We start from the raw sequence: 27596 nt of genomic DNA, 5'->3' as shown, positions 1-27596 counted from the left end.
TTCTTAGTTGACTCTGTACAGGTAGAATATCAGTTCCAATTCAAAGAAAAGCAAACAAATTCATTTATATACGTGCTAGTTTGATATGATATGATATGATATCATGATTTGGTAACAATTTTGTATACACTGCGTAAGGGCTAATACTCTCGCTTTGTTTTTTAATTTCATTTTTAAATGAATTTTATACCTTAGTACTGGCAGAATATCAGTTCTAATTCATAGAAATGCAAATAAATTCCCCTGTATAGGTGCTTTTTTATATGATATGATATAATGATTTGGTAACAATTTTGTGTGCACTTACGTGAGGGCTAAAACTCTCGCTTTGTTTTTTAATTTCATTTTTAAATGAATTTTATACCTTAGTACTGGCAGAATATCAGTTCTAATTCATAGAAATGCAAATAAATTCACCTATATAGGTGCTTTTTTTATATGATTTGATATGATGATTTGGTAACAATTTTGTGTGCACTTACTTAAGGGCTTAAACTCCCGCTTTGTTTTCATTTTCATTTTTCAATGAATTGTATATCTTAGTTGACTCTATACTAGTAGAATATCTGTTCCAATTCATAGAAAAGCAAATAAATTCACCTATATAGGTGTTATTTTGATATGATATAATATGATATGATATGATATGATGTGATATGATATGATGATTTGGTAACTTACGTAAGGGCTAAAACTCTCGATTTGTTTTCAATTCTATTTTTAATTGAATTGTATACCTTAGCTGACTCACCTAAATTCACCTTACAGCTGCTATTTTATTTTGATTTTATATGTTATCATGGTTTGATAACAAGTTGTGTACACTTACGTAAGGGCTAAAATTCTCGCTTTGATTTTAATTTCCATACCTCATGTTTTTATTCCGAGGTAAATGAGATGTGAAACCAAAATTTGTAGTCCTGTTTGGCGCCATATAACCTATACTGTGTTGGTGCGCCGTAAAGCCCAAATAAATAAATAAATATTTGATTTTAATTTCATTTTAAATGAATTGTATTTCTTAGTTGACTCTATACTGGTAGATTATCAGTTCCAATTCAAAGAAAAGCAAACAAATTCATTTATATACGTGCTAGTTTGATATGATATGATATGATATCATGATTTGGTAACAATTTTGTATACACTGCGTAAGGGCTAAAACTCTCGCTTTGTTTTTTAATTTCATTTTTAAATGAATTTTATACCTTAATACTGGCAGAATATCAGTTCTAATTCATAGAAATGCAAATAAATTCCCCTGTATAGGTGCTTTTTTATATGATATGATATAATGATTTGGTAACAATTTTGTGTGCACTTACGTGAGGGCTAAAACTCTCGCTTTGTTTTTTAATTTCATTTTTAAATGAATTTTATACCTTAGTACTGGCAGAATATCAGTTCTAATTCATAGAAATGCAAATAAATTCACCTATATAGGTGCTTTTTTATATGATTTGATATGATGATTTGGTAACAATTTTGTGTGCACTTACTTAAGGGCTTAAACTCCCGCTTTGTTTTCATTTTCATTTTTCAATGAATTGTATATCTTAGTTGACTCTATACTAGTAGAATATCTGTTCCAATTCATAGAAAAGCAAATAAATTCACCTATATAGGTGTTATTTTGATATGATATAATATGATATGATACGATATGATATGATGTGATATGATATGATGATTTGGTAACTTACGTAAGGGCTAAAACTCTCGCTTTGTTTTCAATTTCATTTCTAAATGAATTGTATATCTTAGTTTGACTCCATAAACAGGTTCATATGAATTTGAAAGTCAGGTTCTGTCCTATTTTGCCTATTTTACGTATACGGTCGGATAGTTTTATAAATATGGGGTAAAATCTGTGTGTCTTCTATATATACTGTGAACACATTTCATTTTATGGTTATTGAACTTTCACATTTTTATTTACAGAAATGGTGTGGTAGCTGACTTTATTTGAGCCGTGCCATGAGAAAACCAACATAGTGGGTTTGCGACCAGAATAGATCCAGACCAGCCTGCGCATCCGCGCAGTCTGGTCAGGATCCATGCTGTTCGCTAACAGTTTCTCCAATTCCAATAGGCTTTAAAAGCGAACAGCATGGATCCTGACCAGACTGCGCGGACGCAAAAGCCACTATGTTGGTTTTCTCATGGCGCGGCTAATTTTATCAAAGCTATATCTTGAGAATATAATGTTTTGCCTACACATACGAATTAAATCTACAACGTCCGTGTTCGTCAATGTTTAAAGCTTGAAACTGAGATTTAGACCCTCTAATGCTGAAAATACTTTTCGTCCTGTATTCGGACAACTTACAATGTACATTGATTTTAACAAATCTTGCCATATATATAGTATATACTATAACAAGGAGCTTTGCCAAGTTTCGATAACAAAGGATGTCACGGCAATTTTAATTTTTAGAGTTTTAAAATCTAAGTCTACAATTCCGACTTAGCATGTTGAAGAATACAGGTCCTGGGTTTGTATTCATCAATTTTCAACGTGTTAAACTTAGTCTTAAACTTAAGAATGGTAAATCTTGAATTTCATGTAACTTTTATAGTGATGAAATTTTACTAATCTGACAGTAGCTGTGTAATGCTCATTTGCAATAATATTCATTTCAATATTTCCAAATTTAGCAATTTCAGAAAGTAATGAAAATTTCGCATTTTCAAGAAAGCGAAATGAAAGTTTCGCACTTTTACGTCTAAGTTAACTTTTCATACTTTAAACGTTGATGAATACCGATCAAGGTTGTGCTAGGTACGACTTAACATCAAATATCTGCTTCTAGCATGTCTGGTAGAGATAGTACCTAAGTTTTTCAAATCACAGGTTTGAAGTTAAAAAGCTTTGAAATGAAGACAAAGGTCCATATATTTCTCAAAAACAGAAATATAGACAATATTTTAACCAGAAGTGTGGAGTTATGAGCATTTAATATTTTCATGTTAACGAAAATTTTGTGATCAAGGAAATGTAACTCTTCTTGAACATGGAGAGCATAAACATCAAAGGGACATAATATAGTCAATATTTTCTAATTGGGTGCATTTGATTTAACATTCAACTTTGATCTGGATTGCTAAATAATGATCCATGATACTGTGTGCTAAAAATTTAGAACATCTGGAACAGTCTATTAACAGCAAAACAATGCTTTAGCAGAATCTAAATAGTTAAGCTCTAACTGGGACTCGAACTCAGGACCTCTCACACCTAAGGCAGACACTCTACCACTTACCTATAACAGCAGTAGCTAATAGCTATGCAATTTAATTGCTGGATTACATTGCGTGAACTGGAACAATAATCGGTGAACTCCGGATTATCGGCGTATTCGCTTTGTAACCTAACGGCAATTTTTGTGTAAAGAAAAAATATAATCTAATGCTGCCAACGTCATAATCGGTCAAATCTGCCCAAATTTCTCTGACGTGTTGTTCAGAGTATGAACTTACTAACTGGTAGTACCAGTGAAATATTACTTACACTGAATCTTTTATATTTGCCCTTTTTGTAGCTGTCGAACGGCAAAGACGGTGAGTTTTGGCCAAATATAAGTAATTATTTTACCAGTTTTGAGAGGATTTCAATTGATGGGAAATTACAGTTACAAACTAAATACCTTTCTGCAACACATGGAGTCATTAGCATTCACTGTCAATCAGTATTATGACTAAGATCGACTGTCATTCATTCATTTCAAAGTTTCATAGACAGAGTCCGTTGTTTACATTTTTTTATCGTAACCGGTGCACTTGTAAAAATCACTTTAGTTTGAAAAATCAAAGTATGCAAAGAGCTATGGTACGGTCTCTATGTCTGGCGTTGACAAAAACAGCTCGTATTGCGTGCATGTCAGAACTGAAAATTGCAGACTGTGTATTCTCAGATATTTAGTTAAAGAATAAATGATACGATATGATTATGGATTATTTACACGGAATATAAATCTGGAATTTCAGGTAAAGTACTGATTAGTAACCAGATCAGCGGCTATAATAACTGGACATTAAATTGATTTATTGGACGGTAAAAGAACTGGCTACGTGAATTTAGATTTGAACGATATTATATAAGGTACATGAGGCTAGAGCATGCATTGTGATAAAAATAATTGAAAAATAAGAGAAAAAGAAAAAGACCACAATTATATAGCTTGTCCATATGTATCTACGGAAGCATAGAGGAGACATGAAAATTTTATAGTTTATCTCGTTGCGTTGCCATGAGATAAACTGTAAGAAAATGTTTTCCCGAGATAATTTCCATCAATTTATTTCGTGGCCACGAGATAAGTTTCCAAAAATAAATCCTCCATTTTATCTCGTGGTCCCGAAGAGCAAGTTAAAGAACATGATGAATATTTTCGAAAAATAATTTCCATATTTAATCTTGTAGCCACGAGATAAATTGACGCAAGCTATTTTTCCAAAAATAGTTTTTGTTTCAGTTAATCTTTTGACCACTAGATAAAACAGAGACAATTGAGTTTTTCGAAAATAAAAATCCACCAGTTTGTCTCGTGGCCAGAGATAAAATAGAAAAATTTAGTACTGATAGTCATTCTCAGTTCATAATGCTTTAAATTTTTATCTTAAAGCCCTGCTCCCGTCCTACCTTTTAACCTTGAATTGTAACTAAAAAAGCATGAAAATCCTGACTATGAACAGTAACGCCTGTCAAAATAGAGTCTATTTTATATATTATTCTATACGAAATACCTGTGGTTTTGCGTGCTACGGTGTGGCACGTGGCCGTTAACTGTTACCTACTGTAATCATGGGTTGCATACACACAAAAGAATTTGAATAGCAGCGGAGCAGGGCTTTAAAACTGCTTTCCAAATAGATGCTATGCGTACTTCCATGTTTAGAAAAGCACTACTTTTAAAATTGCACATGACCTGCTATAGTTAAAACATTAAAGGACGGTAATGAGAAACAATAGATTCAATAAAATATTCTAGTATATTCAGCAATATTTAAACCTTTGACAAATGTTAAAGAAAGTAATTATCAGAAATAGGATTTAACAAGAAATTAATGTGTATTTTAAGCAAAGGTATTATGATCTTTTAATCTTGAAGTTCTAGTAAAAAATGTTGTCAAAATTATGGTATCAATTTCAGCTGAAAACAAAAAAAAACTGTTTTGTAACCATGGGGTCTGAACTAGTACAGATGACAAATTATAGTCAGTCATCTATAATTTGTACAGAACAGAATGAACTAATAGTTTTGTCCTCATTGAAAATCAACAACAAACGAAGTGAATTGCTTATTTTGGGAAAATGTGCGTTAGTTTCATTTTGAACAAAATAGTAAATGAGAACGGATTAATTAACCTGTTTGTGCCGAAAAAATAAACTAAAATCTAAGCTAAATCCACCGAGAATATGACACTATGTTTTTGATAATATTAATGTAATATTCGTCTGCATTTTCCGTATAAATATGTAAATCAAATCTTTTTTTTTTTCTATTTAGTTTATACTAATTTATTTTTGCTCGATTTTTAAGCTTATTGGAACCACGAGTCTGCTTCCTGGTAAAACCAGTACTTGTGTCATATGAGAAGTCATGGTCGTGACCTGTTTGGAGCTCGAACCCACGGCCCCTGGGCTCGTACCCACGACCCCTGGGTTGAGCGGCCGACACCTTAACCACTAGACCATCGCTACCCTTAGTATGTAATTAGTGTCAAAACAAATGAAGTATACTCGAAAAACAAAGTGCTACGTGTAACTATTTGAAAATGCTGTGTTTTTACAGTAACACGGTACTGAGCACTAAAGCTGTTATTTTGTCAGATATATACTTGCATCTATCTGTGAAGTTGTGATGTTACCAAGGTAACAATGCCGTTGTTAATATCTATGTCAGTAAATTGTTTTAGAATATCAATGGCCCATATAATATATATTGATAAATACAACTTAAAGACACATATTTCTCGTTTCGAAGTACATTGATGTAATAACGCTAGGTCGAAAGATAGTGCCCTGTAATACAAGAAGGCATCCATAATAGTTATAAAATAAATGTGGTAAAAATAAAAAGCTGGTGAATAATAACATACAATGTGTACCATGCTTAGTAGTAAAAGAACAACTGGGAGTTACACATAATGGGGTAGGGTATCCGACTCACCCTGGGGAAGAATCTATGAGGCTACTAAACATGGTGTGCCTTGAATGTGTGACGTCATGGGCACTCTTGGTCACGTGTTTAGTTCTCACACCCCTATTGGGCGATCTACTTTTCTACAAGTGCGACAATATATAAATAGGTTATTGTTAGTCATCAACTATATATATATATACATGTGCGTGATCATGTGTAAGAAGATGCAGCATAAGACACAGCATAAAATATGATTTTTTTTTAAATGAAAAAAGAACAAATTTATCATGTAAAAGTCAACTATCCAGTCCGCATGAAATCCCTGTGATGACCCCTTGAGGCAGCTATCTCTCATAACTTACACCGAGATTGCTGACAGGATAAATTTGCAAAAATAAAAATAAAAAAAAAATAACGCAATCCTTAAAATAGTATGTATCAATTTCAAAATATTATTGGAAGAAATATAGTTGTGGATTTTTTTTTAAAATAGCATTTACTGGTTTAATTCGACAACATAATTCCGAATAATATTGGCTGGTTTGCTGGCAAACTTAACACAATAATAATAAAAATGTTTGTACAGAACTCTACGGTTTATAACTGCAAGTTTATTATGCCAATCTACTTTTAATCCGACTGGCCTATATCATGTATAGTAGTATTTAGTAACAAAGACAATGCATAGCAATACATGCGAAAGTATGATTATTAATTAAAATATTCTTTTGTTTCACTATAACCTCTCTAAAACGACCACCCCATGGGAAGACTTCTTATGTGCATGATGCACAGAGGTGTCGCTCTTGAGATGGGTCGTTATTGAGAGGTAATGGCTTTTGAGGGGTTAATATACTAAGAGTTTTCAGTTATAGGAAAGAAAATATATTTTCTTGAAGAGAGGCGTTTGTACTCTAAAGGTGTCGGGTAGTAGGTTTATCTTGTACTGTCAAACCTGGGCTATAGAACATCTCCGAATAAAGACCACTATTTGTAGTATATTCTTATCACAAAGAACGAGGCAAAAGTACAAATCTATTTTATATTATTTTTTTAAACTCGATTGTGATAAAAGTTACATTCTCGTGTTCGCTTTCTGAAAAAAAAAACAGCAGTAATGGTCTCACAGAAGAAGGTGTGGTCGTGGCCAAACTGTGGCCCAAACCCACGACGCTGGGTCGGGCGGCCGTCACGTTATCTACTAGACCACCGGCTCCCTTTACATATTTGATTTCAAAATTCCGATAAAAAAAATTGAGTAAAAATTACGAGATTGAAAATGAATCCGTAAATAATTCTATATGTTCTTATAGTGAATTCTAAGTAAGTCTGCAAACCAGTGGGCACATTATTTTGTCTATAATTTCTCCTGCTAATATAATAAAGTGCCGCGTATACAGGATTGATCTTTGAGTAATGTTTACAGCTTTTCGTCCATCTGTAATGCGTTTATAATGTAGACGATTTGTTTTCTTAAATTATTTACGTTATTCATAAGGTTACTGGCCTTAAATTCAGCAGTTTTGATACCCAAATGTCACTGGTTCTCTCAGAATTTTCGATATCTAAATGTCTCTGGTTCTTCTTTTGACAGTCTAGGCAGAATTTTTCACACGGGCAAATATGCAAATAAGATTTATATTTCAGACCTAAGAAAGAAGGGAAAAGCTATTTCAGCATATGTTGAACAGTATGACGCGGTTTATACGCAAATAAACAAAATAATCTTGCTCGTTTGACTGACGGCGGTGCCAGTTTTAGAAACATACAAATTCATTACTCTATTTTATTTCCCTACGGATATGCACAACATTTGTAGGCGGAAAGATTCCAGACTAAACTTGTTATAATAATAAGGAAATAAAAATCTAAAATAATCCACCGTGCAGGTTTTCCGTAATGAATTAGTTGTTTTTCCAGATAGTGTCAATTTAGAAAATATTTCAGTTGCATTGTTTTATCTATTTGCTTTTAATTCATTTCACATAAATCTACCAGGAACCGATTTATTTCCTAATCAAACAAAGAAGACTGAAACGGTTTGTTATTTAAGAAATAATATATCACAAAAGGCGGTTTGTCATTCAATAAAATTATTGTTTGGAGTTCAGATGGAAAGAAGTTATATGACGAGAGTGCAGCCCATAAGATAATGCGTATCTTAATGACTAATAATGATTTTATTCAAGAACAAATCATTGTTTGAGATATAATATTTTGATTCCAACACGTTATCAAGGAGTGTTATGTATATCCTTGGCGATATTCCCCAAATACTTGCCACTTTTATGCGGATTTTTTTTCCAGCGCGCCGCTATGACGTTTGACGCTATGGCGTAATAATTGTGACTTGCATAAAATGAATTACTGCATAATAACACACAATTTTCAGCCTTTTTAGTTTATTCTAGCACAAATTATTTGTTTTCCTAGGAAAATTGTGTATTATAATACAACAATTCATTTTTCTGACGTCACTTTTATATTAGGCCTACATCATTGCGTCGACCGGCATAGCGGCGCGCTGGAAAAGAAACCAACAGAAAACAGGCAAATATTTGATGTATATCGTCAAGGATGTACATAATAATCCTTGATAACATGTTAGAATCAAAATAATATATCTCAAACAGTAATTTCCTGTTGAATAAAATCATTGTTTGTTGTTCAGATGCGCTCTCGTGATGTAATTCCTTCGCATCTAAACTCTAAATAACGATTTTATTCAAAACAAATTACTGTTTGGGATATGTTACTTCTTAAATATGAAAACAAATCCGGTCGTGTTAGAATATGCAACTCATTCACTGTGTGTACGTCACAATTATTACGTCTAGCGTCAAACGTCATATAGCGGCATGCCAGGCAATACAAGCAAATATTATATGGATATTTTCGAAGGATATAGACAATAATTCTTCATAACGTGTAAGAATCGAAATTACATATCCCAGAAGAGATTTGCCGTTTAATAAAATCGTTGTTTGGGGTTCAGATGCGAAAGAATCATATCAAGAGGGCGCAGCTCAGAATTTGTTTGTTTGTTCGTTGTTGTTTTTTTTTTCTTCAAATAATTGTTATATTCTTAAGATATCATTCATTTTCATACATTCTTTGTTATTTCCTAGGAACAATACGCAGAATGATAAAAAAAATAAATTTCGACGGAAGCATAGTTCTGTCCAACTACAAAACTCCATAAAAAGCAGGGTATATACAATAAACACACACGATAAGTGAGAATAAATGTAACTTTACTTACTTTTGTTGGTTTCTGCTGAGGATGCTGATGATCCGTCGAGTGGTTCAAGGCTGAAGTAAATATTAAAAGTCGTATACCTATTCTACCCACCCGCGCAACGTCACGTGCATTGCATCATGTCGTCACAAATATTTTGAAAAAATGATAAATAGTTCTGAGAGATTACGTTAATTTTGTATATGATAGATTGTATATCTTACGGTGTTCCAATTTATATTTCTGAACCCCGTATCTCGAAAGTCGAAATCACGAAATTACGATGATGAAAGTCGAAAACACGATGATCAAAACTCGAAACTACGATGGTGAAAGTCGAAATCACGAAACGTATTTTCATCATCGTGGTTTCGACTTTCGTCATCGTAATTTCGACTTTCATCATCGTGGTTTCAACTTACGTCATCGTAGTTTCGACTTTCAGCACCGTAGTTTCGACTTTCGTCATCGTAGTGTCGACTTTCATCACCGTAATTTCGACTTTCGTCATCGTAGTTTCCACTTTCATCAGTGTGGTTTCGACTTTTGTCATCAACAGAAGTCGAAAGTCGAAATCATGACGACTAAAGTCGAAACTACGATTGCGAAAGTCGAAACTACTATGATGAAAGTCGAAAGTTTGATGGTGACAATCAGAACCACGATGAAGAAAACACGAAACCACGATTGTGAAAATGCGAAATGATAATGCGTTTTCATCATCGTGGTTTCTTGATTTCGACTTTAACCAGTGTAGTTCCGTGTTTTCGTCATTGTGATTTTCACCATCGTGGTTTCGTAATTTCATGGTATGGGGTTCAGGAATAAAATTCTCGATGGTCCAAAGGGAACACCGTAATTTTATGATCATGTAGGTATTTATCTTTATTGAAGCATATGTTGAAAAGATTTTCTAATTATTCATAATTTTCGCATTCAAATCAAAGACATAGAGCTTTAGATTCTACCAGTCGTACTTTAGATTCTACCAGTCATAAATGAAAATGAAAGTACCACTACCTCTATTCTAGTTCACTGGGAAGCAAGAAATGAGTAATCTCTTAATTCTTACATATTTACGTGCAAGTCTCGATATTTCATTTCACAAAATTTAATCCAATGTCCATGTCCAATATTGTTACGAATTCTTCGTTCTTTTGGGAATCGTTACAGTACGAAGATTAGATGAAAAGCCCTTAATATATTCTCACCTTCAGTTTTATAGTAATCGGCAAAATCTTTAGACTTGAGGATCGAACCAACATGTCGGCTGAAGCCCTGATACTTTGGTTCGTTATTGCGATATGAAGGCCGATATCGATGAATCACCTGTACTTCTTCCAGCGGTATATCATGCTGAAATAAACGATAAAATTTACAAGGTATATCGTGCTGAAAAAGTCGATACTTTTCATGAGATTTATCGCGCTGAAAAATCGATAATCTGCAGATGGTTTATCGTTCTGAAATAATCTATAACATTCATCCGCTGAAAACAGCCGTTAAGATAGTTCTGCACGTTCGGAACGATTTTTTTTTTCCACAATGTATTTCCATAAAAAAATAAAGCACACGACCCTATCATTTTTATTTGCCAGATTTTCTAAATATATTTTAAAGTTTTGAAAAATAAGGTTGTAACTGACTTTTTTTATTGCAGAAAAAAAATTGATTCGAACTTGCAGAACTACCTTAAGTCCACATATATCTTCTATTATCTGGGACATACTTACACGTCTCCCAGGCATTATGTTTTATAATTCTGACGTCGTCTGGGTGAGTATTAAATTCTATAAATAGTTTATAATACAATTTATGAACTCTTAATTGAACTAAAAATTAAAATAGCATTGCGTTCTCTTATTAGAAAATTCATATGAAGATTTAATATTAATACAAAAACTTCATACTGTATTTTCATTTCCTGATCAAAACGTTTATTTAGAAAAGTATTAATAGTACATTTAATTTGAAACTGACATTCCTTTTATCGAACACAGGGGACTTGAGGAAATCTGTGAGACTAGAAATTGTATGATAGACAAATTACTACGCAATGTTTAATCACAAGTGAGCTTATCGTACAGAATGAAACTAAACCATTGAATAATATAGGAATAAGAGACAGATGGATTTTTTTTCTTACGAATATTTCATTGGCGTAGTTTGTAAGTCTGTCATATTCTCTGTGCAGAACTACACGTCTTGACGTGTCGACCAGGCGGGGCGTTATTTGTTGCCGACTCGGGGACCTCGATGAACCTCCTAAAACAAACAAAATTTTATATTCAAAATTGTAATGTCTATCACTTTACTCAACGCATGAACCGAGACGCGTTTCTTTAAAATGTATATACAAAACCAAACATACAAGGTTATTTTCTGACTTCTACATTCAAAATGGTCAGCTAATTTAGAAAGATTAGGAGAAATATTTTGAACCCAAACCAAGATGGCAAGCTTAATTAAGCTTGCATTATTGTCGCAGCAAGATTGCAGTCGCAATCTTAACAAGTGTGCGACAAGATTGCGATTGGAACCATCGCAACCATTATTATATTCCTGCAACCTATTTAAAATCTTGCAAGCTTGTAAGGTTGCGCACGCTTGCATTTGGAAACATAGCGATCTAAATTGCGACCTTGCAAGTTTGCACAATCATAACAAGATTGCGCAATCTTGCAAGCTTACACAATCATAATAAGATTGCAAGCTTGCGCAATGTTGCAAGCTTACGCACACTTATATGAGGATGGACAAAAAGACACTTGCAAGTCTCTCGCAACCTTGTTATGATCCCGCAAGCTTGCAACACTATCTTCGTCAACCTTACTTAGGGTTGTAAGACAGTGTAAATAACACGAGAGTATATATATATTATTTAATTATTAATTATATATATATTAATTTGACAAAGTGTACAGTTTATAAAACTTTCTCACTTTCAATGGAACAATATTTGTAGTGATCAGTAGATAAAGACTTAAAAATCAGGAAAAATATTTTTTAAAATTATGTATTTTGACAAAAAAAATAATTGGTTAAATGTATTACCTCCCTTTTATACGTATTCGTGAACTAAAAAGGTTACAGGATCGCAAGCTAGTCGCTGTCTTAAATAGTATTAAGATCGCAGATGCCCGCTGCAACATTGCGAAGCAAGACTTATCTACAAACTTGATTTGTATGCGAGCATCTGCAATCATTATAATACATGACTGCAATCTTTTTAAGCAAGCTTGCGCAAGCTTATGACAAACTTCTCACAAGCTTGCCGCGTGCTGGTATTTTGGTTTGGGAATACCAGTGGGCTCAATACAGTCTGTCGCTGGTATTTGGATGTAACATATACTGGAAACACTTAACAATCTCCTTATAATTTACAAACCCTAAAAAGTAGTTCCATGACATAAACTTTGAAAAAAGAAGTCCCTTGTCATATTATGCGTGGTACATGTTTTTCCTTGCCTAGACCGTTTCAGAAGGGATCAAGATCGGGAGATTAAGGTTTATCAAAGTCGGAAGATTAAGATCGATCAAGGTTTGGAGATTAAATTTGAACAAGTTTGAACAACTTTTGGAATTTAAAGTCGAACAAGGAAGGGGAGATTAAGGTTGAAAAAGGGCGGGGGATTAAGGTTGAACAAGGTCAAAAGGTTAAGGTTTATCAATGTCTGAAGAGAAAAGATGAACAAGGTCGGGCGATAAAAGTTAATCAAGGTCGGGAGATTAAGGATAAACAAAGTTGGGAGGTTAAGGTTAATGAATCAAGATTGGGAGATTTAGGTTGATCAAGGTCGGGAGATTAAAGTTGATCAAGTTCGGGAGAGGAAGGTTGAACAAGGGCGGGGAATAAAGGTTAATCAAGATCGGGATATCAAAGTCTTACAAGGTCCGGATACTTAGGTTCAGGAATCAATGTCGGGAGATTAAGGTATACATTTGTATATTCAAACTGTACCGCACGTTGTGTTTCCTTCTTTCATGAAACTGTGTTGTTTTAATTAAAGGTAATTTATGTATTCAAACACATAGAAACTTACGTTTTGCTGGCTTCACACTGTCATCTGTAGATTTCGACGCATGAGATTCATCTAATTTCGCGTCAGGTCTTGGAAAACTCTGTCCCGCCTTTGAACTTGGTTGCGATCGTGAGGTAGATCTAAAATAAAGAACTATATGTAGAACTGTGACGATAAATTTGTTTGCCGAGCAACATACATGGTTCATATGATGGTGCCAAACTAAACGGCTTTTGACGTATTAAATGTATTCTAACTTGTTCAAGAGTTTGGGAAGAATGAAAACTTGCAAAAAGTTGAAGAAAAATGTTTTTTTTATACATTTAAGGAAACACATTGTATTTTCTGCGGTGCCCAGTTTAATCAGCGTCTTTTATGATTCCATCCTTGCATCAGATCAAATCATTGAACTAATATACAGATATGGGAACTTACGGATGTTCTGATTGAATAAATGTACGGATATGGGGGCTTACGCACGTCATGACTGAATAAATGCACGGATACGTGGGCTTACGCAGGTTATGGTTAAATAAATTTACGAATACAATGGGAACTAACGGTTAGGTAAATAAATTGTAGCGGCTTCGGAGTGGGGGGGTGGGGGAGGGGGGGGGGGTGAGGGTGAAGTGTACAGATGAGACCTTAACATTGCAGTCAGAAAAGTGAATATATTCGAGAATGCTTTATCGCAGATTCTTAAAGGTGCTGGCGTATGTGCACACATGCTTTGAAATTTAATCCTCTCTAGTGTGGTGAATTATCTCGCTGCAAATCGTCTAAAACCTACAGTCTAAAATTCTAAAATAAAATGAGATATATTTGCAAAATCAATAGAAGCAGACGGTTTAGAGGAAAAAAACAACTCCAGTTTTGTCTTTCGTTTTGAAGAATAAATAATGCATACATGACTGAATTTTGTAATTTTATTCCTTTAGATTCTTTGGAACATTTTTAACAGCAGAAGATAAACGTGAGTTAATACGGAACTCGCAAAAAAAATTTTAGTTACAGTTATTTAAGAAATAATGAAAGATGCACATTGAAGTTAAGGCGTACTTAAAATTACTCTTAAACTTTAAATTTGGTTGTGTCAGCTTACACTGACAGTCGCTTTCTAAACTGTTTGAACAAGCTGTATCTATTTATTGAAAACTATTTACATTAAAGCTCATGAATGCATGGTTTAAAATTATGTTAACATCAAAACTATGTTAATTGTCAATATACTTGACACTTTGTATCATCTAAGCCCATGACATTTTTTCGTCGTGGTTGCTATGGTACATATACTACGTTAGATACACGAATGTTGAATAAACATTTTGTGAATGTTGAATAAACATTTTGTGAATGTTGAATAAACATTTTGTGAATGTTGAATAAACATATTTTGATGTTAAACACGGTTTAATAGAGACATGCTTTAGTATTAACATGTTTAAATGTATAACCATGGTTTCACGTCTGGCATAACATACACGAGTTAGTAATAAGGTCGTTTGTCATTGCAACGATTGTATAAGTGAGTCCTCTGTACAAACGTGAAATGGTATGAAAAATCAAGTCTAACTTATGTAAAAACAGGGCCAGAATGTCTCCCAAACTTTTGTTTTCCGAAATGTTAAAATTCACGTAGTGAGCCCGTAGCGCCACTCGGCAATTTCCGGTAAATTACGTATTGTCGTTAGACCATTCGGCATTCTATGGATGTAAATAAAGCTCTTCGCGCACCTGACCCTCCATAAAATCGGGAGAATGCAGAAATGCGTAATTTGTCGATTGGTATTTCGGGTCCATTACCTTAAAAGGGTAACAACTCATCTAATGTCGTTTACACTAACTTTCTGAGTGTCTCATAAAATACAAAAACTGCGGCCAGACTGACCTTCTTTCTGCACTTTTTCTTTTAGAGTCGTAAGGTCCTGGTGACACCACTCTTCTTGAACTTTTTCTGTCTCTTCTAGGGCTGATAGAAGAACGGACCAGGCTTGATTTAGCACGTTCAGACGACTTTCGTGATTTTGACCGATCAGGGGACTGTAAATAAAAACATAATCATGAAAAAATAAAATAGAGAACTGGATTTGAATTTGAAACTAGTTGCAAGCGTATGTGTCTATTACTGTGAAATAATTCAATTTCGTAAGCTCGAAATGTCATGGTTTTGACCAAAAATGGCTATCTCGCAGGGATATAAATTCGTGGATTTCAAACTTTGACAATAAAATGAATAGAAGTTTTACTTGTTCGTTGGGTATATACATGTATTTAATTTCGTGGCATGGCACTTCCAACGAAATCCAAGAAAATTAAAGTCCCCTTCGAATACTGATAATCTCAATGTATTCGAAAGATTTAGAACTCCGTCCTAATCTTCACCAATTCATCTCAATCTGTATTCATTTATCTATCAGAGAAAACGGAATAAATGTTTATATAAAACTGGAAAATTTAACTAGGGTACCTTAACCGATGTTTTAGGTCTTGAGTTTTCGTCTCTGCGTTGAGGATGTCTTGGTTTCCTGTGCGGTGAGTCAAGAACGCTCGATTCCAACACCTTGTACAGGAAGTCGTACTTATGCTGAAGCAGACGGCACATTGTGTTATATGACACGTGTTTTATCAAAAAGTTTTCAAAACTTCCTACTTTGAGACAGTATTCAAAACGGCATAATTATTGAAAACTCACTTAAAAGCTTCTGTATATACTAAAATCAAATATCAATTTTTACAAGCATCGGGTATTTAAAGTCATATTTTATCCAAATATTAATTGATAATACAGCCAAGCTTGCTCGGCAGACCACGTCTATTAAGAGATCACTTGCATTGACAGGCCATTTTTCAGTTCCTTTTTTTTTTTGTTTGTTAAGGAACAAATTATATTATATTGATATACCAGTTGTGTTAAGAGACGGCACTTGGCCTCTTAATGCAATATGTACTGTACAATGTATATCCTTTTATTATTTCCGATTAAAAACCCTGAAACTTTGCTCTGTGATTCTAATTCGTGTCCAGACTATGTCGCTTTATGGTTTGCTTTTTATTGTTCGCAAGAAAATGGCATTTATATAAGTTATATTTATTTAGGCAGATCTTTAACATTATTCTCAAATCACTAAAAAATTTTCTTTTAAATGAGGTTTTAACCCGATTTAAATAAGGAACGACCCCTAATGAAATTCAATAGAAACCCAAAAGATGCTCGAACCTACGACATAGATTTGGATGGAAATTTCCGTACATTATCTAATACTAGTGCTCCATCGATGCTTGGTTGCCATAGAAAAATACAGGCGTGTACAGTCGGCATCAATTCATATCAAATAATTAAAAAATTGTGATCCATTTTTTTTCAAGTCCATACCAATCGGCAAGCTATTGAACACATGCTGACATGTTAACTATGATTTTAGCAGAGGAATATTCCATATTATTGGTGATATGATTGCTTTGTGTCTGTAAATTATTTTCTCACCATTTTAGGAGTGGTTGTGAATCTTCCCCTGGGGTCGAATCTATTTTCTCTCCTTTCAACATTCATGTACATCTCGCTGTAAATAGAAATTGTAAATGATGCCAGTCTGTATCTAATAAATTGTTACTGTCGCAAGCACATATCATCATATTTATTTTATTCTAAAGGTGGTTAATCAGATTTTAGTCAAGTAATTGATTTGAACGAAACTTGCGCAGATGATCAAAATTATTTACTTGTGTTCACTGAGTGCTTGATGATGAAGGGGGCGTAGTTACAAAACACCATTAAATGTAATAAAACAAACAATTTGATTGGGATGGAACTCTGTGTAATGGGTCATTTTGTTTTTATAAATCTGTAAAATAATACATGTATCTGAAAACTACAACGTGTTATAAAAAGTTGCTCTAATGTGAGACTATAACGCTCATCATCATCATCATCATCATTATCAACAACAACAACATCACCACGATCATCATCGTCATCAGCATAATTACTACAACTACTGCTACCTTATATTAATGTTGTAGTAATATTCTTCTATTTTTTAATTAAGCTGATATTCAACATTAGCATTCAGTCGATTATTATTATTATCATCATTATTATTATTAGTTTCAGTTATCTCTTATTTTAATTCAAGCCGGGAGCTTTATGCAGACCGAGTATATCATCTCCGTATTAAGCTCCAGGGGAGCGCTATATGTGCAACATCCGAGGCAGAAAACTCCCGGAGGGGGGGGGGGGGGGGGGGCGGGGGACGGGGTTGGGGGAGAGCTATATGTGTTACATCAGAGGCAGAAAACTCCCTGGGGGGAGGGAGGAGCGCTATATGTGCTACATCCGAGGCAGAAAACTCCCTGGGGGGAGGGGGAGCGCTATATGTGCTACATCCGAGGCAGAAAACTCCCGGAGGGGGGGTGGAGCGTGGGACGGGGTAGGGGGAGAGCTATATGTGTTACATCAGAGGCAGAAAACTCCCTGGGGGAGGGAGGAGCGCTATATGTGCTACATCCGAGGCAGAAAACTCTCTGGGGGGAGGGGGAGCGCTATATGTGCTACATCCGAGGCAGAAAATTCCATGGGGGGAGGGGAGAGGGGAGCGCTATATGTGCTACATCCGAGACAGAAAACTCCCTGGCGGGAGGGGGGGGCGCTATATGTGCTACATCCGAGGCAGAAAACTCCCTGGACGGGAGGGGGAAGGGGAGCGCTATATGTGCTACATCCGAGGCAGAAAACTCCCTGGAGGAGGGGAAAGGGAGCGCTCTATGTGCTACATCCGAGGCAGAAAACTCCATGGGGGAGGGGAGCGCTATATGTGCTACATCCGAGGCAGAAAACTCCCTGGGGGAAGGGGGAGGGGGCGATATATGTGCTACATCCGAGGCAGAAAACTCCCTGGGGGGGGGGGGGGGAGGGGGAGCGCTATATGTGCTACATCCGAGGCAGAAAACTCCCTAGCGGTGGGGGTGGGCGTTACAATGTTCCACAGACCACAGTCTTTTCATTTGAGTTTTTTTCAGTATAAATTCATAAAAGCGGTCGTACAGACTGACATTTATAATCTGAAAAATCTTATTGCGTTAAGATACCAAAATTGATATTGATTAAAAAGAAACGGAACAGAATTAAATAGCACTTCATTATCTACATGTTACTCACGTTCTATTGCGCGTTGTTTGATAGAATTAATCCAGTTTTTGAACAGTATTTCAGTAATGTGACAAAAGTTAGATGATCTAACAAGTAATGGCTTTTCTCAGCAAGTAACTGCATGACAACTTCTCCATGTGAATAAGAATCGGTGGAAGAGTAACTACAGACACACTGACTTCCGTCAAATCTTCACGATGTACATAATTATGTTGCGCTAGGCTTGAATAGTTCCTGGGGGGAAATGCCAGCCCTTAAATGACGCATATTTGCTCTTGTCCGTACAATAATCTCCTACTTCCGGTTTCGATCTGTAAACTTGGAGTGTAAAAACATGCAGAATACGTTCAAGCAGCGAAATAGTGTGACTAAAGTACCCGTTCTACACGAAAATGCGCAACAATGGGAAAAATAGGATTTGTTTACTATACTGTGGAGTGTTTCACCGGATTACTGACCTAATTCGTGCTAACCGGGCCTGGCACTTACCGGATCGCCCTCTTGAATAGCCTTAGGGGTTTAACAAATGCTACAATTCAGTACAATAGGATTAATTGGTAGGGGTAATACCAATGTTTTTTGTTGTCGCCGCTTTCTGTTATGTGTACTCAGCCTTAGTCTAACTAATTTGACGCGATCCTAGGAACTACTGAGATATTTTTTCACATTTATATTGTCAGTATACTGATACGTACATTTAATTCCGGAAAAGGGGTCACTCTTTCGGATAATTCGGCTCCTGTTAAAAACTCACCATTTTCAAGGAACTGTTACGTGTCTTCGTATTGATACATTTCCAATAATGTCCACCCGCTGAAATTTCTCAACTATGTGGAACGTAGTTTTCCACAATAGTTTATTTTTATTTCTTTACAAATGGCATTCATTTTTAAAGGGGGACAACTTTTTTCAGAATATTAAAGTATCCATCGTACAGTACGGAAGAATATGTAATCATATGGTTAGGGAAATTGTTGGTAAAGAATTCGTTCGTTTATCAAATACTTCTGTGTTTTGATGATATACTCCTAAACCTTAATTTATATATAAATATTTAAGCTAATGTTTATCTATATACAAATGCTACTCCACAATGTATGCGCGCGTAATATTAACCTTTTACGTTCTTTTTCAGTTAGTGAAATTGAATGCATTTATTAATCTGATTAGACTGAGACAGTTGATCCATTTGAGTGCACGTTTACAGTAAATTGATTTATGTTAGGAAATGTGTGCAGCGGTTTCAAAAGTTTCAAGTGACTGTAAATATTGACTTAAGATTAAACGATATATTGCTACCATATATACAGAAGAACATTATCAACTCAAAAGTTCTCATACCTAACGATATAAAAAAAAAAAAACAATTTAAGATGCTATCAGTTAAGGGGATGGGGCTTCCGAAAATAATTCTTTGTTTCATATGTCACATGGTGTCTTAGGTGGTGGAGAAAAATACAACTGAAAAATATATATTTTCCTACTGTTTTCATGATAAAAATTGATTTCGCGTAAGAAAACACAAATTAAAATGTTGATCGATTTACATGTTTTGAAATGTATTGAAAACAACCCAATTCTTTGCCCATATTTGAAAATGGCCTTTCAACATTAACATTCAGATGGTGTCCTTTTCAACGTGCACAATACAGCTGACAAAGCCAGTTTAAAAGTTAATTCACTTCCAAAATTGGAAAGTATTCAAATCACAAATGTTCAAACAGTGTTTGCAAACTGTATTTAACTGATAACCTTTTTCTTGTGTTCAACAAAATTTCAATTTCACTGAGTTTTTATGATTTTTAAAAAGAGCGGCTTAGGTTTGAATGAATGACTGCACACTGGCATTTCATTCTTGTACATTGGTCAATAAGTGTATTTTAAGCTTCTTATTTTCTCATGTATATACTTGAGCGTACAAAAATAGAAAGTTTTCTGTTTTCTGTTATTCAATACATAAACTACGATTGTTTAATGATATAATGTGGTTTACTTAAGATTTATGATTTATATGAAAAATCAAGCCTTTCTTTCAATTACCTTCATCACAATTGTCTACCTTTAATTAAATTATTTATACACTAATTTCATATAAAACATGCATATATCTTATTCGTAAGAAATTTTTCAGGTTCAGGTGACATGGCTAAGACATAATATTCTATTGTTTGACATATAAATTACAAATTTTGCAACCTTCAATTTTCTATAAAAAAAAATAGAAGATAGATTTGATACTTACAGCTTTTTTCGGATAAGCTCCGAAATATCTTTTACATCTTTTTTCGACATTTTGATCTGAATATTCCTAGTTTCGATGAGCTTGAAACACTATGAACTGAAAATCAAAAGTCACATTAAGAGTCTATTTTAACACTTCGGACTAAACTTTAAAGCAAACTCGAGGTTTTTATAGGTGCCTGTCTCTATACACTTAAGCAATAATGTACATAATACACGGCGTTACAGTATCAATAAAATAGCGGCTGAAACGTACTTTATATATTTAAAAGATCAATTGATCATTTAATATATCGAATTCAATCATTTTGCGAGGGTTTAATATCATTTTGATACCCCTTCACGCCCGTAATATGCAAACAGATTAAAATTTGTAACATGAATACGATGTTTGATAGATAAATACGCCGTTTGTTTTAAAGATTTGTATATAAGGATTTTAAAATAGTATACATTGTTTCGCCATTTACAAGGGTAATGGTTTAATATAAGGTTAATCTATTTTATTGATCGTTTGCGCTAGTATACAGGACATATTTCTATTGTGTGAAAGCAGATAATAAACAAAATAACGACGAGAGATCTGAAAAAAATTAAAAACATTCTACAAATACTCGAAAAACTATTTAGAAAAATATTTAGAGAAAAAAAGAGACAGAAATGTCTTGTTTAACAGGAAGAAAAGTTTAACTCTGTTTGCATGTAAAAGAAAAGGCAATTTAGTCGTCAGATTATACATTATCACCGCAGAGGATTAACGTATCAGTATGCTACGTACACAAGAAATATTCTAAAAATATTAGAAATTTTAGGCTAATGAAATGGACTTATAAACCAAAACTTGACAGAATGTTATGACAGCAAACGTAATCTATTATATTATATAACTACGAATTTTCTGTTTGTAATTCCAGCATGCATGTCACTAACAAAGACAAAACTCTGTATCCAACTCCCATTGGATACTGCTTCAGTCGTGACGGCAAAACGACGTCAAAACTGACTTAGTGACGATGTCTCAATGTTCCACGCGTCAAAAAAATCCCTAAGTTTTCGGTCATATTTAACTTTAATCATAGTCAGATTATATAAGACTAGAAAAAGGGTCATCAAAACAGTACGTTGATCTGAAATGATGAAATCGGATGTCTTGTTTAGCCTGATTATGTGTGTATGTGTACTCGTGCGTGCTTGTACGTATGTGCGTTCGTGATCGCATCTGCAGTGGCTCGAACTCACGACCCCTGGTTTTGTAGTCAGACAGTTTTACCAGTGAACTTCTGCTTCCTGACTGAATTTGAATGAGCCGCTTTTACAGCGTATAATTTGAATGCGTCGGCGTTCATCATATCCTATTTAGAGAATGTGAAAACAAGTATTTAGACGTACTTAATATTGACAAACTCCGAATTCTCTTGATATTGTAACAAATATCTAATCACAATTCAAGTTACAGAGAAAATCATTGTCTCATTGACTCTAGAATGTTATTTTGAGATCAGCACGTCTATTTCTGGGGTTTTGCGGAAATTGGTCTAATGATAGATGTAATTGGTTAATTTCTTTTCGATAAAATCATGCGGTTTTATGGACTAAAAGCGGACTGTCTGTCGACAATTTCATCTTATATCTTCTGTATGCAGAGCGGGAGATCTGGAAACAAGAACCATAAAGGACCCAAATACACACTTTATTTTTCTGGTATTCACATGATCGTGCTAATCACATTTTAATTCAATTAATTTCATTTTAATAGGTCTGCCCATGTGTAGAATACAAAACTTCTGATCTGGAATTGTGTATATAATAAACTTCTCAACGTGAAAGAAATCTTATATAGATTTTTTGTTTATAAGACTTTGCAGGTTCCGATATAGTGTTCCGCTAGGGGAAGTCTGCCTCCTCTGAACACGAAACGAGAAGGTGCGGTGGTACGACTGTACAATGATGATACCGCAAGGGTACGATGGCGATAATACGACAGTATGAAGGCGAATTGCGAAGTTACGATAGCGGCAATATGAAGTCAATATAGCATTAACATAGCATTGTCGCCATCGTAATTTTGCGCTGTCGTACTTTCACCTCCTAACTTCGCACTTTGCCACATCGCATAGAGAAGGCGCTGGCGTTAAACAGAACACCATATCAGGCTCCATCAAATGTATAAAAAGAGCTTAACAAGATGTTGAATTTGATGTAATGAGATACGCTCTGGATCGCATATTTTCCCCGAGCTGATAGAAACAATTACTGTTGTGCACAATGTGCGATGAGATATCAAGGGTTGTGTAACATTATAGCGAAAACTCGATAAATTGTTTTCATTAACTAACAGTATCTGCCAATATCTAAATAATAGATATGGCCATATCAGTGGAAAGGATCTCATCTTTATAAAGAAGCTTTGAAAAAAGGTAAAATAATGTTATCATTAACATGCATTATTGGTAAATAACATATCGGGATAAATCAAGACATTTTTTCGTCTATAGTAGCTTTTCAGTTATCTCTGTCGGTTTTGAGTATTTTTGACTGGGAATTGTTGCCGTTATTGTACGAGCGCGCGGGTATGATAGCATTGGGTAATGTAGAAAGACATATAACTATTTTTCACTGGTTGAAGGTGCGGATGGAAATATCTAGCTCGAGGGTAACTGTTTGGGCGGTAATGAGGCAACCCTGTCTGGCATGCAAGAAAACTTATCTACACTGGTTTGAGCATTTTTGACTGGGTATAGTGGTGGTTATTGTACGTGCAAATGTACGATAGCAAAATACTCCATTTTGTTTTGGCAATGTTGTGCTCAAATTCGGTCTCCACACACGTTTTAGACCGCCCAGTAATTACTTGTACCTTAAAACGTTCATGAATCCGTACCTAAATGAGAATTTACTGCGCTTTATTTCTAACGTGTTCGTGGTCTAGAATATGGCGTTTTTTGTCTGTTCACGTATAATTGAGAGCAGACTGCATGTCTCCTGGGTAACAGGATCCCTGAAATATACACGATAACCAGGTTAACATATATTTTTACGATGTAACTCATTGCAGACTTGGAGCGGTCTTCTGCGCATGCCCGAAAGTGATTATCAGTTGTAGCGCACGGCAAAAATATGCATATTTTTGCATGTCCGCATGCATTTAGTGTACAATATGCATAAAATACTGACTAAAGGTTAGGGTTTGTATCACCATGGTTACAAAATATATACATTTAAGATATTTTCGTTCAAATTTAGTTAATCCGGTATGTACCGGAGTCTGTAATTTATACCGGCGCTCCAAGTCTGCATTGAGTCACAGTCATATTTTTATCTCAGCAGAGCAGGCTGTCACGCCAATGACCAGTTATTTTGAAACTGAAACTACCGTATTGTATTACAATAACTGCGTCATCAGTTCAAGGAAAATTGCATGTTAATATGCTGTAATTACTAGTTTTCCCCTGTGGATAGTCTCTGGTAATTACTTCCTTGTACAATAATTACAGGTAATATTACGCTTCAGACTCGTAGCGACGCAGTTTGGTACTTGACCGGATAGTCACCGAATGTAGACACAACGCATTGCGGTAATGCAGTGCCAGAGTGTGTTCGATGTGTACCCACCAACAGCAAGTTCCACTAAACGTTGGCCCAACACCTACACCAACCACTGGCCCGAGAACTTACTAACCGCTGGCATAAGGCCTAACCTACCACAGGCACCAGATCTCGACAAACACTGGCACAAGCCCTCATCAATCATTAGCTCCAGACCCCACTAACCACTGAACCAAGACCTCACCGATAACTGGCACCAGTCCTCACCAACCGCTGGCACCGGACCACAAAAACCGCTTGCCCATGACTTCACCAACCCTGCCAATTATTGGTACCAGACCACCAGGCAAAATCTATAAAGTTGGCGTTAAAGGAAAGTACACGGTGTTTCTCGGCGATAAAAATATTGAGAAAAAAGTGACTGTTGCAGGATTGAAGATAAATTATCATTCAATATGCATGGTATCAATTTGTCGAACTGCTACTTTTAGATGAGAAATGCGCGATTAAAATGGACTAGCATTTTCTTCCGTTCATGACCATGTATGTCATACTATACGGGCAGGATAATGTACAATGGCATTTTATTTCTGGTCTGGTGCACCAAACGCAGATTTGTATTACTGACTATCTGATGCATATAAAAGTAGTTGCACCATTTAGTTACACATATATTGGAGTTTATCGGGAAACAAATTCGTATAAAGTAAGATGGAGTCAGTCACCTGACCTTGACCTTGATTATTTGGTAACTCTCCGCAAAAGCGGAGCGGGATCATTTTAACAATATTGAGAAATTTTTGTCATATTTGTAAAGATACATCAGTTAAACAGTACTTGTCGTCACGAAAATATGATAAATTATGATAGAACAGGAATTCATTCTTGAAATCATGATGTGTAATAATCTATGCTGTTGGTATGTCTACAATGATTTTATGCATCAATAGCAACATTACACATTTGTTTTGTGTATAATAGTTAACGTCTGCAGACACACTCGGGATATATTTTTGTTCCGTCTTGTCGGACTTGGTCACGCAACAATCGCTAAGGTTTCTGCAGACGTTGATATATAAAAAAAACAAGTATTATCTACATCCTAACACCAAACACGTACAAACTTTGACAAGAAAATGCCGTACAAAAAATACAAGGTAATGTACGAAATGTGTCGAGGACGACGGATATATGTCGTAATTTCATGTAACAACATTTTATACTTTCAGATGATAAAGATATGGGAAGGGAAAGGGGGATAACGTGCCTTATATTTGTTGTAGTACCAGTCATCTGTCTCAGCCAAGACACAAGGTCCCTTTCAAACATGAAAATCAACTTCCGGACAGACAACTACAGTAACCATATTCTCGGACATCACGATGACCTCTACTTAAGAGATAAATATTTTGGCTGGCTAAATCGAGTTGCCGAGTCCTATAAAGACTCGTACATACCACTCGGTGCAATGAGAAGAACACTACGGTCGTTTAAAAATGACCTTGACACTCTAACATCAATCAAACGTGAGAAGGAAGAATACGAAAATTTGAAGGATTTACAGTTCTATGGTTCAGAGACTCCGAAGAAATTTACTGTCAAAAGACTTTTTTCACCGAAGTATTTTTCATTGTTGAATACAAACTACAACGTTAAAGGTACGCCTGACATAGAAGAGGTTAATGAACAACGCAGTGATGAAAGTGGTCTGAAACATAGTGTTGAAAATGAGACTTCACAACATTCAGAATCAACACACTTGGGTCATTCAGAATCAACACACTTGGATGAAAATGATCCGCCTTTAGTTTCAAAGTCTTCTATGACTTTTAATGTGCCTGAAATAACCAATGATTTACATTCGTCTAGAAATGAAAACTTTTATCCGGACACTGTTCCCATATCAAACACGTTTGAATCACTCGGCAATACCGCGGATGGAAAGGATATTGCGACGTCAAAGCGATCCGGTCGTCGTTTCCAACCAGACGTTTGCAATATGGACGACCTGGAAATTGACGTTACATTTCATGAGATGATGGATACGGAAGCTGGGTTGTTCAGGCTGACCTGCACGGGAACAGTTATCGTCAATAAATGCGAAGGCGCGTGCAACTCTCATGTAAAGCCTAGTGTAAATAATTATGATGGAGTTGAAAGGGTAATTACATTTGATGATATTAGGGGAAAAGTTTTTCTTCACAAACCTTTAGCCTGATGACGGCAAAGTGACCAGTGCAGACCCAGATCAGCCTGCACGTCAGCTGATCATTGTCTCCACTGTTCACTATTCAGTCAGTAAATTTTCCGTGAACACTCCTTTGAATAATAAATGATATGGCTCAAATTGAATGATGGACCAGTCCATTTTAGAAATTTAGCAGGCTAAGGGTTAATATTGTTTGAGAAAAGCATGGAATTAAGAATACGGAGTTGAATGTATGAAAGAAGGTGTATGCACGAGAGGTCCGGAGAAAAATTGTGTAGAAATAATCAGGGAAAAAAATCTAGGTGCAAGAAAGCCGAGGGTGACTGTGGTATATTTTATTATGACACACAACTAAACAGGTCATTTTTCTAAACAACATTTTTTACAACTGTATGTTTTGCCTTTTTTGCATAAAATTTCGCCATTTTTTAAGATAACTACATGTAGAGTTTTCAAAGAAACACTGATTCAGTATTAAAACAATGGTTTCCAATAATTAGCAATGACAAAATCAAAATGTTAGTGATCAAATTCACTGAAAACAGCACCATCAAATAATGAAAGCTAGTTATAAATTGTATCCAGCCATGACTTGGCGGTCATCTTGGATTTTCTGGAAACGTACCATTATGCTAAACAATTAGCACTTATGATGTTCCTTTAATCATATCATTTCTCCTCTGGACCTCTCGTGCACAAAGACGTACGCCCCCACTTCCACCGAATCCCCAGGAACTGTTTAAATAGTACATCGCAGACAAAGTCCATTAATATTTTACAAAAATAAAGTGTGAGTCTTCTTTTCTCAAAAACATACTTTCATACTTAAGCAATCTCAGCGAATGGACGGTTAGCTATTACTTTATCGCACAAATTTGATGTTATAACCGTTCCCTTTCTTATAATAATTGCCACATTTATTTGTTTTGTGCGCATGATGGCGGCGGAAAACGCTTATCAACAAATTCTATTTTCCTTTATGTCTAAAGTCTGATGGGATTTTATTGCTAAAAATTATCTATATGGATCTCGAAAATCACGAAACAGT

General features: G+C 35.2%; 1 protein-coding gene across 1 annotated transcript in view; it reads left to right on the top strand.

Annotated features, from left to right (window-relative positions):
* LOC123532627 (uncharacterized) overlaps window positions 1-27596 on the top strand; it is a 33673-nt gene that overhangs the window by 661 nt on the left and 5416 nt on the right. Inside the window, exon 2 of the mRNA XM_045314101.2 lies at window positions 25569-26500. Coding sequence (XP_045170036.1) covers window positions 25580-26500 — 921 coding nt within the window. The 5' untranslated portion in view covers window positions 25569-25579. The remainder of the gene's footprint in view (window positions 1-25568; window positions 26501-27596) is intronic.

The sequence above is a fragment of the Mercenaria mercenaria genome, chromosome 11, assembly GCF_021730395.1.
Source record: "Mercenaria mercenaria strain notata chromosome 11, MADL_Memer_1, whole genome shotgun sequence".
In the NCBI taxonomy this organism is placed as follows: domain Eukaryota; kingdom Metazoa; phylum Mollusca; class Bivalvia; order Venerida; family Veneridae; genus Mercenaria; species Mercenaria mercenaria.
The sequence above is the reverse complement of the archived record's forward strand: the minus strand, read 5'-3'. Positions and strand labels throughout refer to the sequence as shown.